The 18,445-nt window shown below is 42.9% G+C and overlaps 1 protein-coding gene across 1 annotated transcript; it reads right to left on the bottom strand.

Annotated features, from left to right (window-relative positions):
* Positions 1 to 563: 563 nt before the first annotated feature.
* Positions 564 to 17,691, bottom strand: GALR1 (galanin receptor 1). Its single transcript, XM_008060791.1, has 3 exons — positions 17,021 to 17,691; positions 11,629 to 11,694; positions 564 to 884 (listed from the first exon to the last, which is right to left on the bottom strand). The coding sequence occupies exons 1-3, from the start codon at positions 17,684 to 17,686 to the stop codon at positions 567 to 569; spliced, it is 1,050 nt and encodes a 349-aa protein (XP_008058982.1). The 5' UTR covers positions 17,687 to 17,691; the 3' UTR covers positions 564 to 566.
* Between the last annotated feature and the right edge of the window lie 754 nt (positions 17,692 to 18,445).

Below are 18,445 nucleotides of genomic sequence, written 5' to 3'. Positions count from 1 at the left end.
AGACAGATATGGCCTGTCCTCAGATGCTCTGCACACAAATGGAAGCAAACTTTGGGGAGTCTGCTTAATAGATTCGTCTCTATATAAAGGGCCAAAAATAATAGTATTCATTACTGTGTGTCCATGATCATAATTCAAAGCACATAGTTCATAATATTACCTCTTCTCTTAAAATTGAAGAATTAAAGCAAATATAAGCTGCAAATATCCCTGACCATGTTTATGGGACCAGTTCTTACTCTATGAAGAACTGAAGGTATCTATAGAATTCTTTTAAACTTTCATTTCTTAAAAGGTATAAAACTATACAGCATTTTCCTTCATTTCCTTCTGAAATACAATTTAGAAATAAAATAAAATTGAATAATATTCACCAGAGCCACGAATTTCCTAAGTGGGTCAAAATACTTTTTAACACAAGTGGAATTTAATTAAAATAATGTGAATTGTTGTTAAGACAACAATTGCAGCATTGCTTAATAGCCTGTTGTGTTTTGGGTTTTTTTTATGTGCCTGGTCTGCATATAGAAAAACTCAACAATGAGAATATTCTAATATATATTTTCTCACACATGAGTACCATTGGTTGATGGTGGGGTGTCTATTCGACTTTTATTTTCTTTATTATCATTGAGAGATGATTCTTTGCGAATGTGACACTTAAACACTTGCTTATAGGCCTTCCTGAAGTTTTCAGAGAGAAATGCGTAAATGATAGGGTTCACCGAGGAATTGCTGTACGCCAGGCAGTGGGCAGTGATTCTGAAGAGAAAGGAAGCCGGTGTCAGCGGGAAAGCTCCAAACTCAGCCCAGAGATGGATGATGTGGTGTGGTAGCCAGGATATCCCAAAAACCACAACCACCACCAGAACCGTCTGTGCTGTCTAAAAGAAAAAAGAAAGAGGAGGGGAGGAAGGAAGGAAATGCATTGATTACAACAGAAAAAGAATCCAGCATTTTAGAAACATCCTAAGATTATTTTATACATATTACATGAGATTATAAAGATATTAGACCTGCTAAATCTTCTACATTAACCTCCCTTCATACAATGTTTTCATTCATAACTTCCTCAAGACCTGTCACTACTTTCCATTGTAATAATTCAATAATGTATGTGAAATGCATGTGGGTTTTAGGAAGTATGCCCTGAGTCATGGAACTATAAGTGCGCAAAGGTCAAAGAGTGTAACTTCTAAACTAGCAAAAACCCTTCAAGCATGGCAAACACTGAAGTACCTATCACCTGTGACATCTCTCAGAGGAACACTGGACTTTGCCCAAACATTTACCTCCATGGATAATTGTGTAAGTATCTATTTCTCCTCATTAAACTTTGGTAAATTAAAGATCAAATAAATTGATGCACCAATGCATTTCAGAGTCATTTCACTTTCAGGCTATGAACCTGTTGGTTTGATTTGCTTTCTTTTATTTTGACCCATCCTTTGTTGCTCCTAAGACAGAAACACTTGGAAATCAGAGGCAGGGGCTGTGTGTTTCTTTCGCAATTTTATTTGAGTAAATGACAGGAGGAAGTTGACACTGATGAATGGGCTCAACACGAAATGACATTTACCTCCTGAGCTCAACACATGTGTGTATATGAACATGCACGTGACCATTGTCTCCTCAACGGGGCTGCAAGCCTACAGGACTCGGACTATGCCCTAGGACAGTTTCAACTGTGCTTTATGTGTTGAGAGGTAACAACCAGGCAGCTAACTCTGTGATTAATTGAAAACTCTTTCTCTATGGATTCAGACAAAAGACAATAGTCTATTTTATTAAAATGCCTTAATGACGGGGGCCTAATATTTTTTAAATCAAAAAATACAAAGCAATCAGTTGGTTCCTTCCTGGAAAAGGTTGCTCCCCTCCAACAAGTACAGCCCAAGAACCACGCAGGGCCTCTAGCGCCTCAATGGTTATAGCAGAACTGATGTGGTTGTGGGCGGTGCTAAGTACTCATGAGGACTGATTATGGGCCATGTGCAGTATTTCAAGTACCCTCAACAGTCCCAAGAGGCCGAACCTACAATGGCCCATGGACTGTAGGTAAGAAAACTGAGGCTTGGAAGGGGTAATGCAAGTGCCTGATTGCAGTTAGAGCTAAAAGCCAGGTGGGTGCACCCTAACATGTGTGCTAAATAACTGGGACACACTGCAGTCACCACAAGGTACATCTCCCTCTGCTGCATACACAGAGCTGTTTTTCAAGAAGCATCATGGCAACTGTGTGGACAACAGAGGTTCCAGGAGACAATCTTGGTCTGAGTTCTCTGGTTTGAGCTAACAGGACACTCCCCAGTCTCCCTGTCCACTTCACCAGAGTTCATTTCTTATAGGAAAAAGAGGGGTCAAGGGCATGGCAGGCGCATACTCTCAGCTCCCAGCCCCAAGGTTGGAAGTCAAGTGCCCTCTCTAATTTTGTTCAGCAGAAGCTCAAGTTGTAATATTTTAGAGCATACTGGGACGTGTGGAATGAAAACATAAAGTCTGAGCCAACAGGAGTGTACTGCCCCACATTTCACAAGTCAGGAAAGACAGACACCTCTCCCTGATCTTCCAGTCACGACACAGAATGTGGTGAAGGATTTACCTATGCCCACAGTCATTTTTCTTTTCTATACAGAAATAGTCTGACTAAAATGGATGAATGGTGGAAGGAAAGTTGGGAGGAAGGGAGAAAAAGTGAGAGAAAGAAGTAGATGAAAACATAACTTCACCCTGAGGGAGGACCGAGACACAGCAAAGGGACTTCATGACTAAGAAATCTTTGTCACGCCACAAATTTTTTCTTGTGACATGCATGGGCTTCATCTCCTGCAGGACCATCATAGGACAGAGAGGAATCACAACTTCCATGCCACCATGAGGGGATATCCCTCTATGACAAAAGGACTTATCACTTTCTCATGAATTGGAATCTCACTATTAAAGAAAATGGCACCCAGAATATCGTGCATAAGATATCAACTCTTCAGGGATAGACACTTGGTAGCAAACTAAGGCATGAGGAGAAATTTATCAAAGAAGTGGGTTAGAAGCCAAGAAACTGTACCCAGGATCCAGCCAGAGGCAGCAGAGGACATGGCTAGACTGCAGGTCAAAGCCAGGACAGATCCCAGCAGCTGGGAGGGGCAGGAGATGAGCTCACTATGAAGAGACAGCAGGGATTGTGCAAGACCCCAGGACAGACAGCAGTCTCCACTTCAGTCTGGTCCTGCTATAAACTGGTTGTATGACCCTTGCAGAATGACATAAGCTCCCTGAGTTTCAACTTCCTCATCTGTGAGGAGGATGAACCAATGAAACGATTCCCATACTATGCCTAGTCCATTTAAACATTACAAACAACTTGGATATAAAAACCTGAGTGCAGGTTTTATAGGGTACAAGCTTACATATTAAAGCCACTTACTGTATGACACACAAAGCAAACAGATGACTTGCTCACATATATTAAGGGAGTGTCTGTTATCAATCTATTTACCCATTAGTATATGAGAAACACCATTTTCTAAGGATTTAATCAAATCAATCTAGATATGACTGTACCTACAAATAGAACAAAAAACATCATCAGATCATTTCTCTACTTCACAAAATAATTGCCCTCTGAATATTCCATTTCATTGCTTCTTCTAGGAAATGTTGACTAAGTACAAAGCTTAGGGCAGAAATAGACCCCAGCAGCATATTGATAAGACACATGTCTTAGAAGCCCCATAGGCAAATGGCAGTGTGCCCTGAGTACAGGATGTTCTCTATGGCATTGTTTGTTACTGTATATATTTGTAACTCAGTTAAAATTTACCTTTCACCACTCTTTTTCGACACAGTACTAGAAGTCCTACCCAGAGCAATCAGACAAGAGAAAGAAATAAAAGGTATCCAAATTGGCAAGGGGTAAGTCAAACTCTCTCTTCACTGATGACATGATTGGATGCCTAGAAAACCCTAAAGACTCTCCCAGTTGACTGACTCCAAGACCCAATAAACAACTTCAGTAAAGTTTGCATACAAATCAGTGTACAAAAATCAGAAGTATTACTATATGCCAACAACACTCCAGCCAAGAATCAAATCAAGATCTCAATCCTATTTAAAATAATCACAAAAAATTAAATGGAACACCTAGGACACATTTAACCAAGGAGATGAAAGATCTCTTCAAAAAACTATAAAACACCAATGAAAGAAATCATGAATGACACAAACAAGTGGAGTAGAAGAATCATATTGCTAAAATGACAACACTGCCCTAAACAATCTATAGATTCAACACAGTCCTTATCACATTACCAACATCATTTTTCACAGAACTTGGAAAAACAATTCTTAAAGTTTATATAGAACTAAAAAAGAGCCGAAATAGTAAAAGCAATCCTAAGCAAAAAAGAACAAATGTAGAGGTATCACATTACCTGACTCTAAATTATACCATAAGTCTATAGTAACTAAAACAGCATGGTATGGTACAAAAACACAGATAAATCAATAGGGCAGAATAGAGAAGTAAAGCCACATAGCTACAACCAACTGGTCTTCAACAAAACCAGCAAAAAATAAACAATGAGGAAAGGACAATAAATAGTGCTAAGAAAATTGGCTAGTCAAATGCAGAAGAATAACTGACCCCTTACCTCTCACCATATACAAAAATTAACTCAAGATGGATTAAAAACTTAGAAATAAGAATATGAAACTATAAAAATTTTAGAAGAAAACCTAGGAAAAAGTCTTCTGGACATTGGCCTAGGCAAAGAATTTATGATCCCAACAGCAAATGAAACAAAAACAAAGTAGACAAGTGAAACTTAATCAAACTGAAAAGCTTCTGCACAGCAAATGAAATAGCAGAGTGAACAGAAAAGCTACATAGTGAGAGAAAGTATTTGCCAATTATTCCTCAATTTGAAGACTAATATCTAGATTCTATAAGAAACTCAAAAGATTCAACTTGAAAAAAAATTAAAAGGTGGGCAAAGGACATGAACAAACACCTCTCAAAAGAAGACATACGAGTGGCCAACAAATGTGGCAAAATGCTCGACATCACTAATTATCAGAAAAATGCAAATTAAAACCATAATGAGATATCACCCTACACCTCTCAGAATGACTATCATCAAAAAGTTAAGGAACAACTGGTATTGGTGTGGATGCAAAGAAAAGGAAACACTCAAACACTACTGGTGGGAATGTAAATTAGTTCAACATCTATAAAAAAACAGTATGACGATTTCTCAAAGAACTAAAAATAGAACAACCATTAGACCCGGCAATCCCACTACTAGGTATCTACCCAAAGGAAAAGGTATCATTATATAGAGAAGAAACCTGTACTCACTTGCTCATCGCAGCACTGTTCACAATAGCAAAGTCATGGAACCAAACTTAGTGCCCATCATTGGTTGGCTAAATAAAGAAATGTGATATATATACAGCATGGAATACTACCCAGCCATAAAAAAGAATGAAATTATGCCATTTGTAGCAACATGGAGGTAGCTGGAGGTCATTATACTAAGTGAACTAACTCAGAAATAGAAAACCAAACACCACATGTTCTCACTTGTATGTCTGAGCCAAATGAACATAAAGATGGAAATAATAGAAACAGAGGATCCCAAAAGTGGGGAGGTAGGGAAGGTGGCAAGGGTCTACACACTGCTTATCGGGTACAATGTTTACTATTTAGGAAATGGGGTCGCCAGAAACCCAGTCCCCACCCATGCACAATATGCCTATGTAACACATATGCACTTGTTCCCTCAAGTCTAAAATTCAAAAATTTTAATTAAAAGAAATTAACTTTTTAGCAATCCCACTGGTCTTCTCAGTACCATGGCCAAGAGTCAGGTTCTTTTTCTTAGTCTACTAGTAGCTTTGAAATAATGACTGGATTACAATTTATAATGCTTATGAGGTATTTACATAAACTATATCATTGTCTCAGACTGTTCCCAAAAGAGTTTAATAGAAAGATTGTTGGTGTTGGCTATGCTCCCAGCAAATTATCTCCAGTCCTTTCTATTTTCTCCATGTTTATCAAGCATCGCAGTTTTATTGGAGTTGATGGTCTCTTAGTTGATACACAAATCAGTGCCCTACACACAGGTCAAGGCACCTGGTCCTGCAGTTCTTGAACTGACTCCAGTGCAGCCACAGCAACATTAAATGATAAATATGTCTATGTGTACGGCTGGAAACAATAGCTGATCTTTGTCTTCTTTCTTCCCTTGCCTGCTTGTAGAAGCTGATAGATGGGCTAAGAAGTCCCATGCTGGTAGAAGACCATCCTTCTTGATTCACTATTGCTTCCAAACCATCAAGCTCAGAAAATTATATGCATACCACACACTAGCTCAAAGTTAAAGATGCAGTCAAAATAATACGAGTGTATGAATCCCAACCCTGGAATTTAAGTTGATTAGTGTGGCCATCAGGATCCAATGCAAAGCTTTCTTAAAATTCAGATAGCCAGGCTTTGTCTCTAAGACTGATTCAGGGAGTAGAGACAGTTACCCAGGAATCTGCCTTTTTACAAAGTTTGGGGGGCAGGGGTTGTTTAGAGAACTACAGACTAAATACATAAAAGCCACAACATAAGCAAAGTTATCTTACTCACCTCAAGTCAAAGAGTAACCTTTAAGTATTGACCTCTAAGGCTCAAGAAGTCCCTCTCCTCCTGGTTTTCTGTCCTTCCTTTTAAAAGTTCAGAACTAAGGTAGAGAACGCCCCCTCTTTAGAGAATGAGGCTTATTTTTCTTTTTTACATTTGTAACATGGCATTTTGTGTTCCCTTCTTACAGGATCCTTTGTCTCTATCAGAGATGGAGTTACACACCGTGTGTGTATACTGCTCCCACCTTTCTCCACTTAGGGTATGGGATCCCAATATTATCTTTTGATGGAGAAAAATGTTACCATTTAAAATTAGATACTGAATCTCTTCACAAATTCTCGTTATTCTTGGGCTTAGGACCTCTATTATCATGGTTTCTTTGTGTTCCTTATCCTGAAAAGTATCTGAAAATTATTAATCTCTCTTCTTATTGTGAGATGCTCTTTTTCAAGTCATCTGAGACATCTGTTCTTCAAAGAATTTTCCTCACAATATGTCTAATGGAACTTGGCTGGGGAGAAAAAAGTGACTAAAAGATGAGAATGATAAAAAACACTTCACAAATTGTATAAATGACAGCCAAAAAGCTTTGCTGAATTACTTCAAGCCAGAGAAACAAAAGAAAAGCAACTGTTAAAATAATCCAGTGGCTGATAGGACATCAAGAGATTCTTCAATCCAATTTTCCTTCCAGAAGCAGCCATCCAGAATGGTTGTCTATCCCATTTTCAAATCTTGCAAGGATTATTTAAGAATCCTGGGCTGGGTACAGTGGCTCACATCTGTCATCCCAGCACTTTGGGAGGCCAAGGCAAGAGGATTGTCTGAGTTTAGGAGTTCAAGACCAGCCTGGGCAACATAGCGAGACCGAATCTCTATAATAAGTCAAAAAGAATTTGGCAGGCGTGGGAGCACTTGCCTGTAGTCCCAACTACTTGGAAGATTGAAGCTGAAGAATCGCTTGAGCCCAGTAGGCAGCAGTAACCATGATTATGCCGCAGCACTCTAGCCTGGGCAACAGAGTGAGACTCAGACTCAAAAAAAAAAAAAAAAAAAAAAACCTGTTTTAACAATCAGCCTTGAGCCAGAAACCTTTCTTAATGTCTAGTAGAGCTTGAGAAGAGAGGCATATAACCAACAACAAGACTTTGTTTCTGCGATAGAAATTACATTCTTCCTTTGTACTTTCCTCCAAACATGGAGAATAACTGTTTAGCATGCTTATCAGGATTGACCAAATTCTTCACTCCGTAATAATTATAAATCTTAACAGGAAAACCCTGTAAGGATGATGTAATGGTCTGGAAGTCTGTGTCCTTCCCAAAATGTCTGCATAAAACTTAATCACCAAGGTGATGGTATTAAAAACCTGAGCTAGGAGGTGTGCTTAGGTCATAAGAGGACAGCCCACTGAATAGAATTAGTGCACTTATAGAAGAGGTCCCAGGGAGCACCCTTGCCCCTTCTACCATGGAAGACACAGGGCAGAAGGCGGCATTATGAACCAGGAAGAGAGTCTTCACCAGACACGGAATCTGCTGGCACCTTAATCTTGGACTTTCAGCCTCCAGAACTGTGCAAAATAAATTTCTGTTTTTCACAAGCCACCCAGTGAATGATATTTTGTTACAGCAGCCTGAACAGACTAAGACAGATGGAGATAGCCCAGAGAAAGGGAACTGTTTTAGCAATACAGAGGAAAAGTTGGGGAAAAAATGGAATTGAAAGGAGCAGTGTACCAAAATCTATACCACATCTCTCCACAATCCATCAGATGATGATTGTGTGTGCACCTCACAGTTTTCTGCGCTAAGACCAGGGGAAATGCCCACAATGGACCAATCCAGTGCCTGCCTCTGGAAATTTACCATTTATTCTTGCTTTCTGGTCTGAATCTCCTGCTTTCCTGCCTTGGTTTATCTTCTCCCTCCTCGGTACGCCCACTCTCTGCTTCCTCTCCTCTCTCCACTCTTCCCTTCTGTCTTCCGTCTCCTTTGGCTTAGCCTTCCCCGGCACTGCTCTCCTGTCTCTTTCTTAGACCCACACAGGCACCACCTCCACAACCACCACCACATTTATTTGTTCTATGCAAACAAGGAGGCTATTAAATATATCAAAAGAGATCTGACATCTGTTCAGTGGCTGTTAAGGGCCAGAGGCTGTGAGAGTGAAAGAGAACTCTTCTTCCCTCCTCATATGGTAAGAATGAGCAAAAGATAATTTCATATAAATATGTATTTATTATATATATAAACCCGCATAGATTATATAAACACACAAATACACAAAAACCTAAAGATTTGTGTGTGTGGATATATATATATATATAAAATGTGTATATGAGTGTATATAACTAAAGTAATTGTTAAACTAATCATTTATCATTAGAGTTTTTATTATAAGATAAAACTTTTTGAAATAATTTCTTAGAAAACCTATTTTTTAAGCATTTTGTTCTTCTCCGAGACCTTTATAATTTCCCCCCAATACTTTTCAAATCCAGAGACCAAAACTAGCCATAGACACAAATAAGATTCAGCCAATTTTTTTTTAATGTTTTGCTCTGTTCCTTTTGGTAAACATAAAATCTTTTGAGTCATTAATCCACATTTATCATATATCAATAGTGTTCCCTCAGCTAAGTTCAGCAAGCCTGATCACTCTCCTGAGAAGTTCATCTCTTCCTCCTTGACTCTCCACACACTCACCACTATGCACAGCACTTTAAAACCCACACACTTATCTCTTTCTCTACAATGTTGGCTTCCATATGGAACCAAAGCATAGTAGAAACCCATGGGCCAGTGCAGTCCTGCACAGAGGAGGTATGCTAAGACTAACTGTCCAAGGGGATATTGTAAACAATCCTTAACATTTTTAATGAACTATTTTCTTCGAAATGATAAATGTGGCTCAGAGGAAAAGTTAGGAGGCTAGAAAAATGGAAAAACTCCACCATAACAGCACATCGTTGAAAATAGAGGAGGAAAACACCAACTTTTAAGGTCTATTCCATTCCTCTAAGTTAACACCTGGTCAGCTGCTATAAAAAAGGACCTAGAAAAAGTATAAGTAACTGTTCAGACATAAGAAAGGACTGATGAAAGGAAGACATAGCATGGTCTTGTTACTGATGATGTACCTTTTTTTTTAGGTGGTTTACCTCAAAGCCATATGATGCCATTTCTAATACAAAGTAAGTGTTTGTTGCCAGAAAAAAAACAAGTTTTAATGTTTATGTTAACTAGTTCCCTACCATTGGTTGCCACCTCTAGGAACAGAGGCAGTTTTGTCCACATTGTTATTTATAAACAAGGAAATTCAGAAAGAGCTGTCCTTTATTCAAGTAGAATTTTTAAAAAATAAATATGATTATCTGAACTATAATTTCTGCAAATTATGTATGTCAGTGATCATAATAAACGTTTTGAAGGAAAAAACAAGACATTTTAAGATGTTATTAGTAGCATCTGTGGGTTAAAATGGCTGGTTATGATCTCCTTCTCCCTAATCTTCTTGTCTAATAATCTCATTCTACTTTCTAAAATCAGAAGTTATATAGATATTATCAGAGTAAGAATTAAATTAATCTTCATTCATGGAATAGTTTTTCCTCAAAATGCAAAATCCATAAGTTAGAGGCTCTAATATTACTCGGCAGAAGCTTGGTTAAATCAGGACTCAGTTGATAAAAAAATGAGTAACAACAGGGGAATCCACTTGGCGCTTCCTCCATTGCCATCCTCTCTTCCCTGGGACAACATAACAACCAGCTTGGGTGGAAGGGACAAGGACAGTGAAGTACTCTCAGGACTTTGTGGGTGGGGTCCGTGATAATGACATTCTCTCAAAGGAGAATCAAGCCAGAGCCTTTCAGAATCACATCAGAACTGGTAGACAAAAAACAAAACACTCTGCTTTCATGCAAATTACATATGTCAGCAACCCTGCACTCTGTCCCAGTCAACCCCAGCATATCTCCTAATGGGGTTTAGAATTGAAATATATATATATATATATTTCCTTGCCTCCCTAAACCTCCAGCTAAGTTTTAATGTAATATAGAATTACCTGTGATACCATACTGAGGCTGACTGCCCATACCCACCTGATACCTCAATGGTAAGAGGTTCATCTCAAACATCTGCACCAGGAACCTAGATTTTATAGATTTGGGGTGCATGGGAGATAATTAAAAATAAAAATAAAGTAAGTTATATGATATAGTTTGGTATTTGACCCCTCTAAATCTCAGGTTGAAACGTGACCCCCATTGTTAGAGGTGGGGCCTAGTGGGAGGTGTTAGGGTCATGGGGTGGATCCCTCAGGAATGGGGTGGTGATATTCTTGCAGTAATGAGTAAGTTCTCACTCTATTCATTCTTACAAGGGCTGGTTGTTTTAAAAGAGCCTGGTAGCCGGGCTCGGTGGCTCAGCCTGTAATCCCGCGCCTTTGGGAGGCTGAGGTGAGTGGATTGCCTGAGCCCGCGGGTTCGAGACCCGCCTGGGCAGGCGAGACCTCATCTCTACAATAAATTTAAAAAATTAGCCGGGTGTGGTAGCACATGCCTGTAATTTCGGCTACTCGGAAGGCTGAGGCGGAAGGATTGCCAGAGCCCAGCAGGTCGAGGTTGCGGTGGCCGGCAGCGGCCACTGCACTCCAGTCTGGGTGACAGAGTGAGACTCCAACTCAAAAAAAATTTAAAATTGAAATTAAAAAATTAAAAAATAAAAATAAAAGAGCCTGGTGCCTCCTTCTCTCTCTTGCTTCTGTTCTCGCCATGTGACATGCCTGCCCCCCTTGTCTTTCTCCATGCGTAAAAGTTTCCCAAGGCCCTCCCAGAAGTCCAGCAGATGCCACACATGCAGAACCATGAGCCAATAAGACTCTTTTCTTGATAAATTACCCAGTCTCAGGTATTCCTTTATGGCAATGCAAAATGGACTGATACACTCTCAAAGATAGCATACATAATAGATATTTGTGAATATTACCTTTTTCTTGGATGCTTCTGACTTCTTTGACATGTTCTTCAACTTTTTATGCAAATGATTAAGCACCTGGAAAACACAGACTAATGAAATCAATTTGCCTCACATCTCCTAACACATTTTCTGTTTTACATGAACAATTATTACCTCATCAACAAGGGTACTTGCATAATGAACATTTGTATACCTAACCTGAATTGTATTCCACATCCTTCACATAAAATATTTTTTAAAAGAAAGAATTATTGACATTCTGAAATGGCAATTTCACTATTTCTAAAATCATTCAGATAAGAATACACATTAGGTGATAAAGTAACAATGAGTATGAGTGGCCAAATACATGTTTTTCTTGCATTTAAGACTATTGTAGGAAGACTGATGCACATCTGGACACAATTTGCAACCAAACCATGTATTTGCAGAGAGTTCTGCATAGAAAACAGAGCATGGAGCTCTGGGATTTTGTCCAGAAACATCATACCACAACCCACCCATGCATGCTCATTGTGCTACCTCCTGCCTCAGTTTCCCTCAAGATTCTACATATTAACAATCATTAGGTTCCTACTATATGTGGGGCATGATGTTAAATTCTAGTTACATGGAAAAAGCTACAGACTTGCCCTCTGCAAATTAACCATCCAATTGAGAAAGAAGAAAGTGAACCAATGAAGATAATATAAACAGACATGTCTTCTGTGCAGCCGAGCCAAATATTGCCAATGTTTGTGTTGATATGTTCCTTCTGTTTTCCTCGTATGGGCTGTGTTCCCTGCAAATCCCCTAAAACAAATTTGGCTGCCTCTCATTCCTTATTTAAATCCTCCCACCATGCTGTGTTTTAACACAACTTATATCCTAGGAATTTAACATCACTGATGACCAATAGACTAATTTTTGCAGATTTTGCAATTAACGTCCTTGTCAAGACATCTCCTTGAGACACACTGTCTAATATATTTATTTATTTATTTATTTATTTATTTTGAGTTGGAGTCTCACTCTGTCGTCCAGACTGGAGTGCGGAGGCACTGCGACTTCAATCTGCTGGTCTCTGGCGATCCTTCCGCCTCAGCCTTCCAAGTAGCCAGAACTATAGGCACGCACTACCACACCTGACTAATTTTTGATTTATTGTAGAGACGAGGTCCCGCCAAGTTGCCTGGATGGGTCTCGAACTCACGGGCTCAGGCAATCCACTCACCTCAGCCTCCCAAAGTGTTAGGATTACAGGTTGGACCAACAAGTCCGGCCTACACTGTCTTTCTTAATCAGTGAAACTATTTGTGTCTTTTCTTGCAGGGTTAACATTGAGGAGGAATGACCTGGAAATTTTTGTGTTTATATCTAGATATTTTCAACATATTTTGGTAGTGTTTGTTTGTTTGTTATTATCAAGACTCTACAACCTCAACTTCCTGAGCTCAAGTGATCCTCTCACCTCAGCCTCCTGAGTAGCTGGGACTACAGGCACGAACCACCACACCTGGCTAATTTTTTGATTTTTTTGTAGAGATGAGGTCTTGCTATATTGCCCAGGCTGGTCTTGAGCTCCTAGACTCAAGAGATCCTCACACCTTGGCCCACCAAAGTGCTGGTATTGCAGGCATGACCCCGGCCAACATTTTATCTCAAGCAACATCGCCAACTCTGCAGAACTGTTAATTTGAGTCATTTCTATATCCCATCTGAGGGCGGATCTAGAGAAAATGTAGCCCCTGAATGATTAAGCAATCTGTAGATTGCTGAGGAGTCTCTCAAGAATGGGAAGCCACGTTCTCTGCTCCCTCTAGCCCCACAGCATAGAAATAGCTTAACTGGGTTGAACTATTGTAAAAGCCTGGTCCATTCAGTCAGATGCAGCACTTCTGGAGCAATGAGTCAACCACAGGAGATATTCACCAGCCTCCCAAGCCCTATGCGGGGGAGCTGCCATCATGGGGTACGAATTTCTGACTTCAAGTCCTCTGCCCTACTGGTTTACTTCTCACTTCCTGAAATAGCTCAGGAACACCTACAAGACAAGTCTGTACTTGCCACAGAAGCTCTTGGGAAAATTCTCAATACATTGACAATGTACTGACAATATATTGACAGTAGTTTACTTTTTGCCAACAGAAATTAGGGTACCAAAACCTGAATGTAAGGCAAAGACAGAAATAATAAAGGATTTCAAAGGGGGGAGAAAGAGCTGGAGGAAGCAAGATCCTGCCTGAGAGAACAGGATAGGGGAGGGGGCTCAGCGACAATCTTCCCAAAGGAAAACCACAGGAAAGCACTGGTCACTGAGGACAAGGGACACAGGCGAGACCTGAGGAGAGGCAGCATGAGTGAAATCAGAAAGAGGCACCTTGACAAGAATCACAACAAACCATTCCAATGTTACCAGCTTCATAATGCTGCCTGGATCCATTTATTCCTTCCAAAAACTTTCCAGTGGAGAAAATGCCTCTGTATATTTTCCTCTGCTTCTCTTCAATAACTCATACTATGAGCACAAAATGACAACCTATGATGCACCCCAATAATGGTCTTTGTCATCAGAAGAGAAAGAATGAAAAGATGGTATGACAGGTTACAATTACATTTCTTCAGAAGACGACGATGATAGCATGGTGGTATTACTTGATGGTTCTGTAAGTTCCTGCACAGGAAGGTACCAGTTTAAATTCAAACCGAGGTCATGCTGGGTACATCCTGAGGATTTGAAGTAACTTAGTAGGGTGGGCATGTTAGGAGTTTATCCTCATTTTAGACAATAATTCCCAGACAATTATTCATCTTAAGGAAAGCAAGAAAGAGGCATGGCCCTGGACAAGAACAGCTGCACAACAGCAGGAAGGGGTCCTACAGGGAGGCACTGGGCCAGCCACTCCCACTTACCCTCCGGCTATGCAGTATATGTTTCCCAGGGACTATCAGGAACAAAACACTGTTCCACTAAAAATTGTGAGATTTGGGGAGCAGAAGGAAACCCTGGGATGCAATTTTCTTGTTAAGTTTAAAAATCATTGTAATCACAGGTGCCTTTTGGCGATCTTTGATTTTTCACATCCTTTGGATAGACAACCTGTCCTAAGTCTGGCGCTCTAGTAGCAAAGTCCTTAACTGGAGAGCATACGTTTCATGCCTGAACCAAAGAAAAGCAACTTGAAATAATGTGTTAACTCCAGCTATTAAATGAAGGTCATGGAATGAATCTGCAATTATAATCTTGCTTTCAAAAGATTTCCCAGATATGCTTAGAGGCAAACTATTTCCATATTAAAAACTCCAAATGATTATGTATTTGTTAAACTTTTTTAAAATTATTTTAACTTTGTTTTCTGTATGAGTTTTATAAACTCTCGAACAACAGATATGTAGCTTAATTTGTTCCTAAAAGCTTACCTGGCTATCTCCATAAGATTTAAGTTATTTTCCCTAAAGGCTCTGGGGTATGAGGAAGAGTATGATTCAGTAATTAGGAATTTAACCACAAAATGTTTTAATAATCCCCCTAGCCCCAAATTTCATATCCTCAAGTTCTTACCAACTGTCCCCTCCTCAGGTGATTGGTAATCCTTGTGTTCAAATCCTTCCTGAACCATTTACCAACTTCATAACCTGGGTCAGTTTCTCCCTTTCCAAAACTATTTTTCTATATCAATAAAATAGGGACAACAGCTCCAGGTTGTTTTGCAAACTGAATGAGAGGGTGCACATACCAGATAATTGTGTTGTGTAGAAGAGGCTTTGTTCTGTGTTTGCAGAAGACTAAGTGAATAAGCCAGTCATTTTCCAGAGATCTAAGCTAGAGTTATTTTCCAAATTCCCCGTAGCCCCTGTATTTCTTTACATATAACCTATTGGTACAGGTCATTTTTCAGATAATATCCAAAAATATTACTATTCAAATTGCTGGCCCAGCCCAGTGGCTCACATCTGTAATCCTAGCATGTTGGGAGGCCGAGGCAGAAGAATCACTTGAGGCCAGTAGCTGGAAACCAACCTGGGCAACATAGTGAGATCAATGAAATAATCAATAATAATAATAAAGGGATGTAAAAATAATAACAAAGGGACGCAATCTACATAAGTGATATAGATGGGGGGAGAGGTGGCTTACATCAAGCATTTTTGCTGGGAAAATACTTTACAAATTGAATATAAAAATTGTTGTTCCACCTTCTCAGGTTACTTATGGTTTGATCATCACAGCCTTATCAGGAACAGAATGAGAGACGGGGGGTGCAGTTAGGTGGAAACTTCAGAACTTGTTTACGAGGTGTTTTTCTGATGGTGAGGATACTCCGGGGCGAGTCCAGTGAGCACAGAGGGTTTACCCCATGAAGCACCAGAACATGAATATTAAACACACTCTCTTATTTACCCCGACATAAACAAACTGTGTCAAAGGTCTGAGACTTTTTGATAGGTATAAAATCTTCAAACCGTGTGCAATGAATGAAGGAAAATGTGTTTGTGGAGCTCTGGCTGGCTGCATAGGGGACAGTAGAACAACCGCCCCAGTGGCAGCTCGAGCCAGATGCATGTGGATAGTGTCTCTCCCCGGAATGAGGGAAGTAAATCCGCCACCCGAATCACTGGATACTGTTTACACGACCTTCCTAAAATGCAATGAAACGGGGCCACGAGACAGCTCGAGCCCTTCCTTCCAAAGTTCTCTGGAGACTCAGATCGAGACTCCGTGAAGGACCGTCTTACCGCTTGGGCTCATTAAGCTAAACTTAGAGTGGAATTAAATCCCAAGCTCTGTCATCCTCAAGTCGCGACTTCGCCGAGCTGGGTCTTTGCAAAAGCAGGAGCGTGAGCAGCCCGCGCAGCCAGGGGGCAGGCGGGCCCCCAGCGAGTCACCCCGCACGCGTCCCAGTCAAGTGCTGGGGAGGGGCGAAGGACCCGCCATTCCTGCATGGGTCCCCGCGTCCTGGCTGACCGCGCGCTCTACAACCCTCGTGGCCACTGCGTTCGCTCTACGGCGCAAGACTGCCCTGGCGCCTGAGTTGCTACCACAGAGCTGGGGTTCCTGGATTGAAAAGGGGGCGTCCAGCGCCAGCCCTCTGTCAAGGCAACCTCAGGGCGTGCACGAGCTGCCGTAGAGAGGAGGGGAAGAGGAGGAGAAAGTTTTTCTCCCGGACGACTAGAAGAAAACTGCAAACTTTCCAAACTCCGGGCAACTTTTCTTGCGCCACATCCAAGCCGGCTGGTGCAAGCGAAGGCGCGGCCAGACCCAAACGCAAAAGGTTCTCTGTACCCATCAGCCCGAACACTGAGAGGGGGTAAGGCCGCAAGGGACTGTGGCCGTTGCAAAGGCTGGGCCAGGGGCGCGGGACGCAGACAGCCAGGTCCCCCGACTGCCCTCCTCGCCCCCTCCCCCCGCACCCCTCCGCACCTTGGCATAGCAGAAGCAGATGAGCAGCAGCGGCAGCAGGTAACCAAAGACGAAGGTGCACAACACGTAGGCCTTCTTGTGGCGCGGGTTGGGCCACTGCTCCCAGCAGAAGGTCTGGTTGCTGTCGCCGCGGTGGAACAGGCGCTGGTGGTAGGCCACGGGCGAGGCCATGGCGATGGACAGCGCCCAGATGAAGCCCACGCCCAGCAACGCGTTGCGGGACACCCGCAGGGAGGCTGAGCGGCGCGAGTGCACAATGGCGACGTAGCGGTCCACCGACATCGCGGCCAGGGTGAAGATGCTGACCAGCATGGAGACGGTGAAGAAGTAGTGGACGAACTTGCAGATGAAGGCGCCCAGCACCCATGTGGGCAGCGCGTACACCGTGGCCTGGAACGGGATGCAGAATAGCAGGTAGGCCAGGTCGGCGATGCTCAGGTTGAGGATGAACAGATTGGTAGTGCCGCGCGGCTTCCCCGGCTTGCTGCGCGCTAGCACGGTGATCACCAGGCCGTTGCCCAGCACGCCCAGCGCGAAGATCAGGCCGAACACCACCAGCGTGGCGAAGTTCTCCACGCTGATGCGGAACAGCGGCCTGGGCTCAGGGGTAGGTGGGTCCTCGCCGCTGGCGTTGCCCTCGCTGAGGTTCACAGCCGCCAGCTCCATGGCCCGCCGGGCCCCGGGCGCGCCGGGACCGGCGCCCGTCTGTCGGGAAGAGTGGGCGCCTGGGGACGTCGAGGATCCCGGCCCCGAGAGCGCGGGTTTGGGAACCCGAGCCTCCCCTGGTGGGCGCGACAGCAGGCGCGGTGACCTGGCGGCCGTCGTGCCTGGTGGCACCGTCTTTGCGCGGGGACCTTCTGAGAGTGACAGAGTGAGAGCAGGAGTCGGACCTTCTCCGGATGGGGCGGCGGTCTGGAGAGCACGGGGTGCCCTGCTCGGCCCCCTCTGCCCGCTGCGCCGCCACCAAGCTGCCGTACAGGTGGAAAGCCCGCTACGCCTCACCGCCCAGGTTCTTGCCGGCTGCCTTCCCCGGCACCGGGAGTGGATGCGGGCTGCACCTGTTGCTCCTCCCTGCTCCTCCCCGCGCCGCTCCCCGGCCTCCGCCGAGCGCGCAGCGGCGTCGGGTGCGCCGGAGCAGAGAGCCGGTCCTCTGCCCCGCGCACTCCCAGAGGGGCCAGCGCCTCCGACTTCCTCCTGGATTCTGCAGGGGTTCCGAGTCGTCTGCACAGCAAGAAGCCTCTTTTTTGGTGCTTCCTGGTGGTGGGCAGAGTCGGCGCTGGAAGCCTCTCTGCGGAGACCGAGGTGGTGTAGACAGCCGGACTGAGATCCGCGTCCCCCACCCCCTCCCCCCAGAAGTCACAGAGCGCGAGCTGGGACTGGACGGATCCTAATGGGACGGGTCACCGCCCACCTCACAGCTGGAGT

Source organism: Carlito syrichta, unplaced genomic scaffold, assembly GCF_000164805.1.
Source record: "Carlito syrichta isolate Samal-C Ts95f unplaced genomic scaffold, Tarsius_syrichta-2.0.1 Scaffold304732, whole genome shotgun sequence".
NCBI classification, from domain to species: Eukaryota; Metazoa; Chordata; class Mammalia; order Primates; family Tarsiidae; genus Carlito; species Carlito syrichta.
Note: the sequence above shows the minus strand (reverse complement) of the source record. Positions and strands in the feature narration are given on the sequence as shown.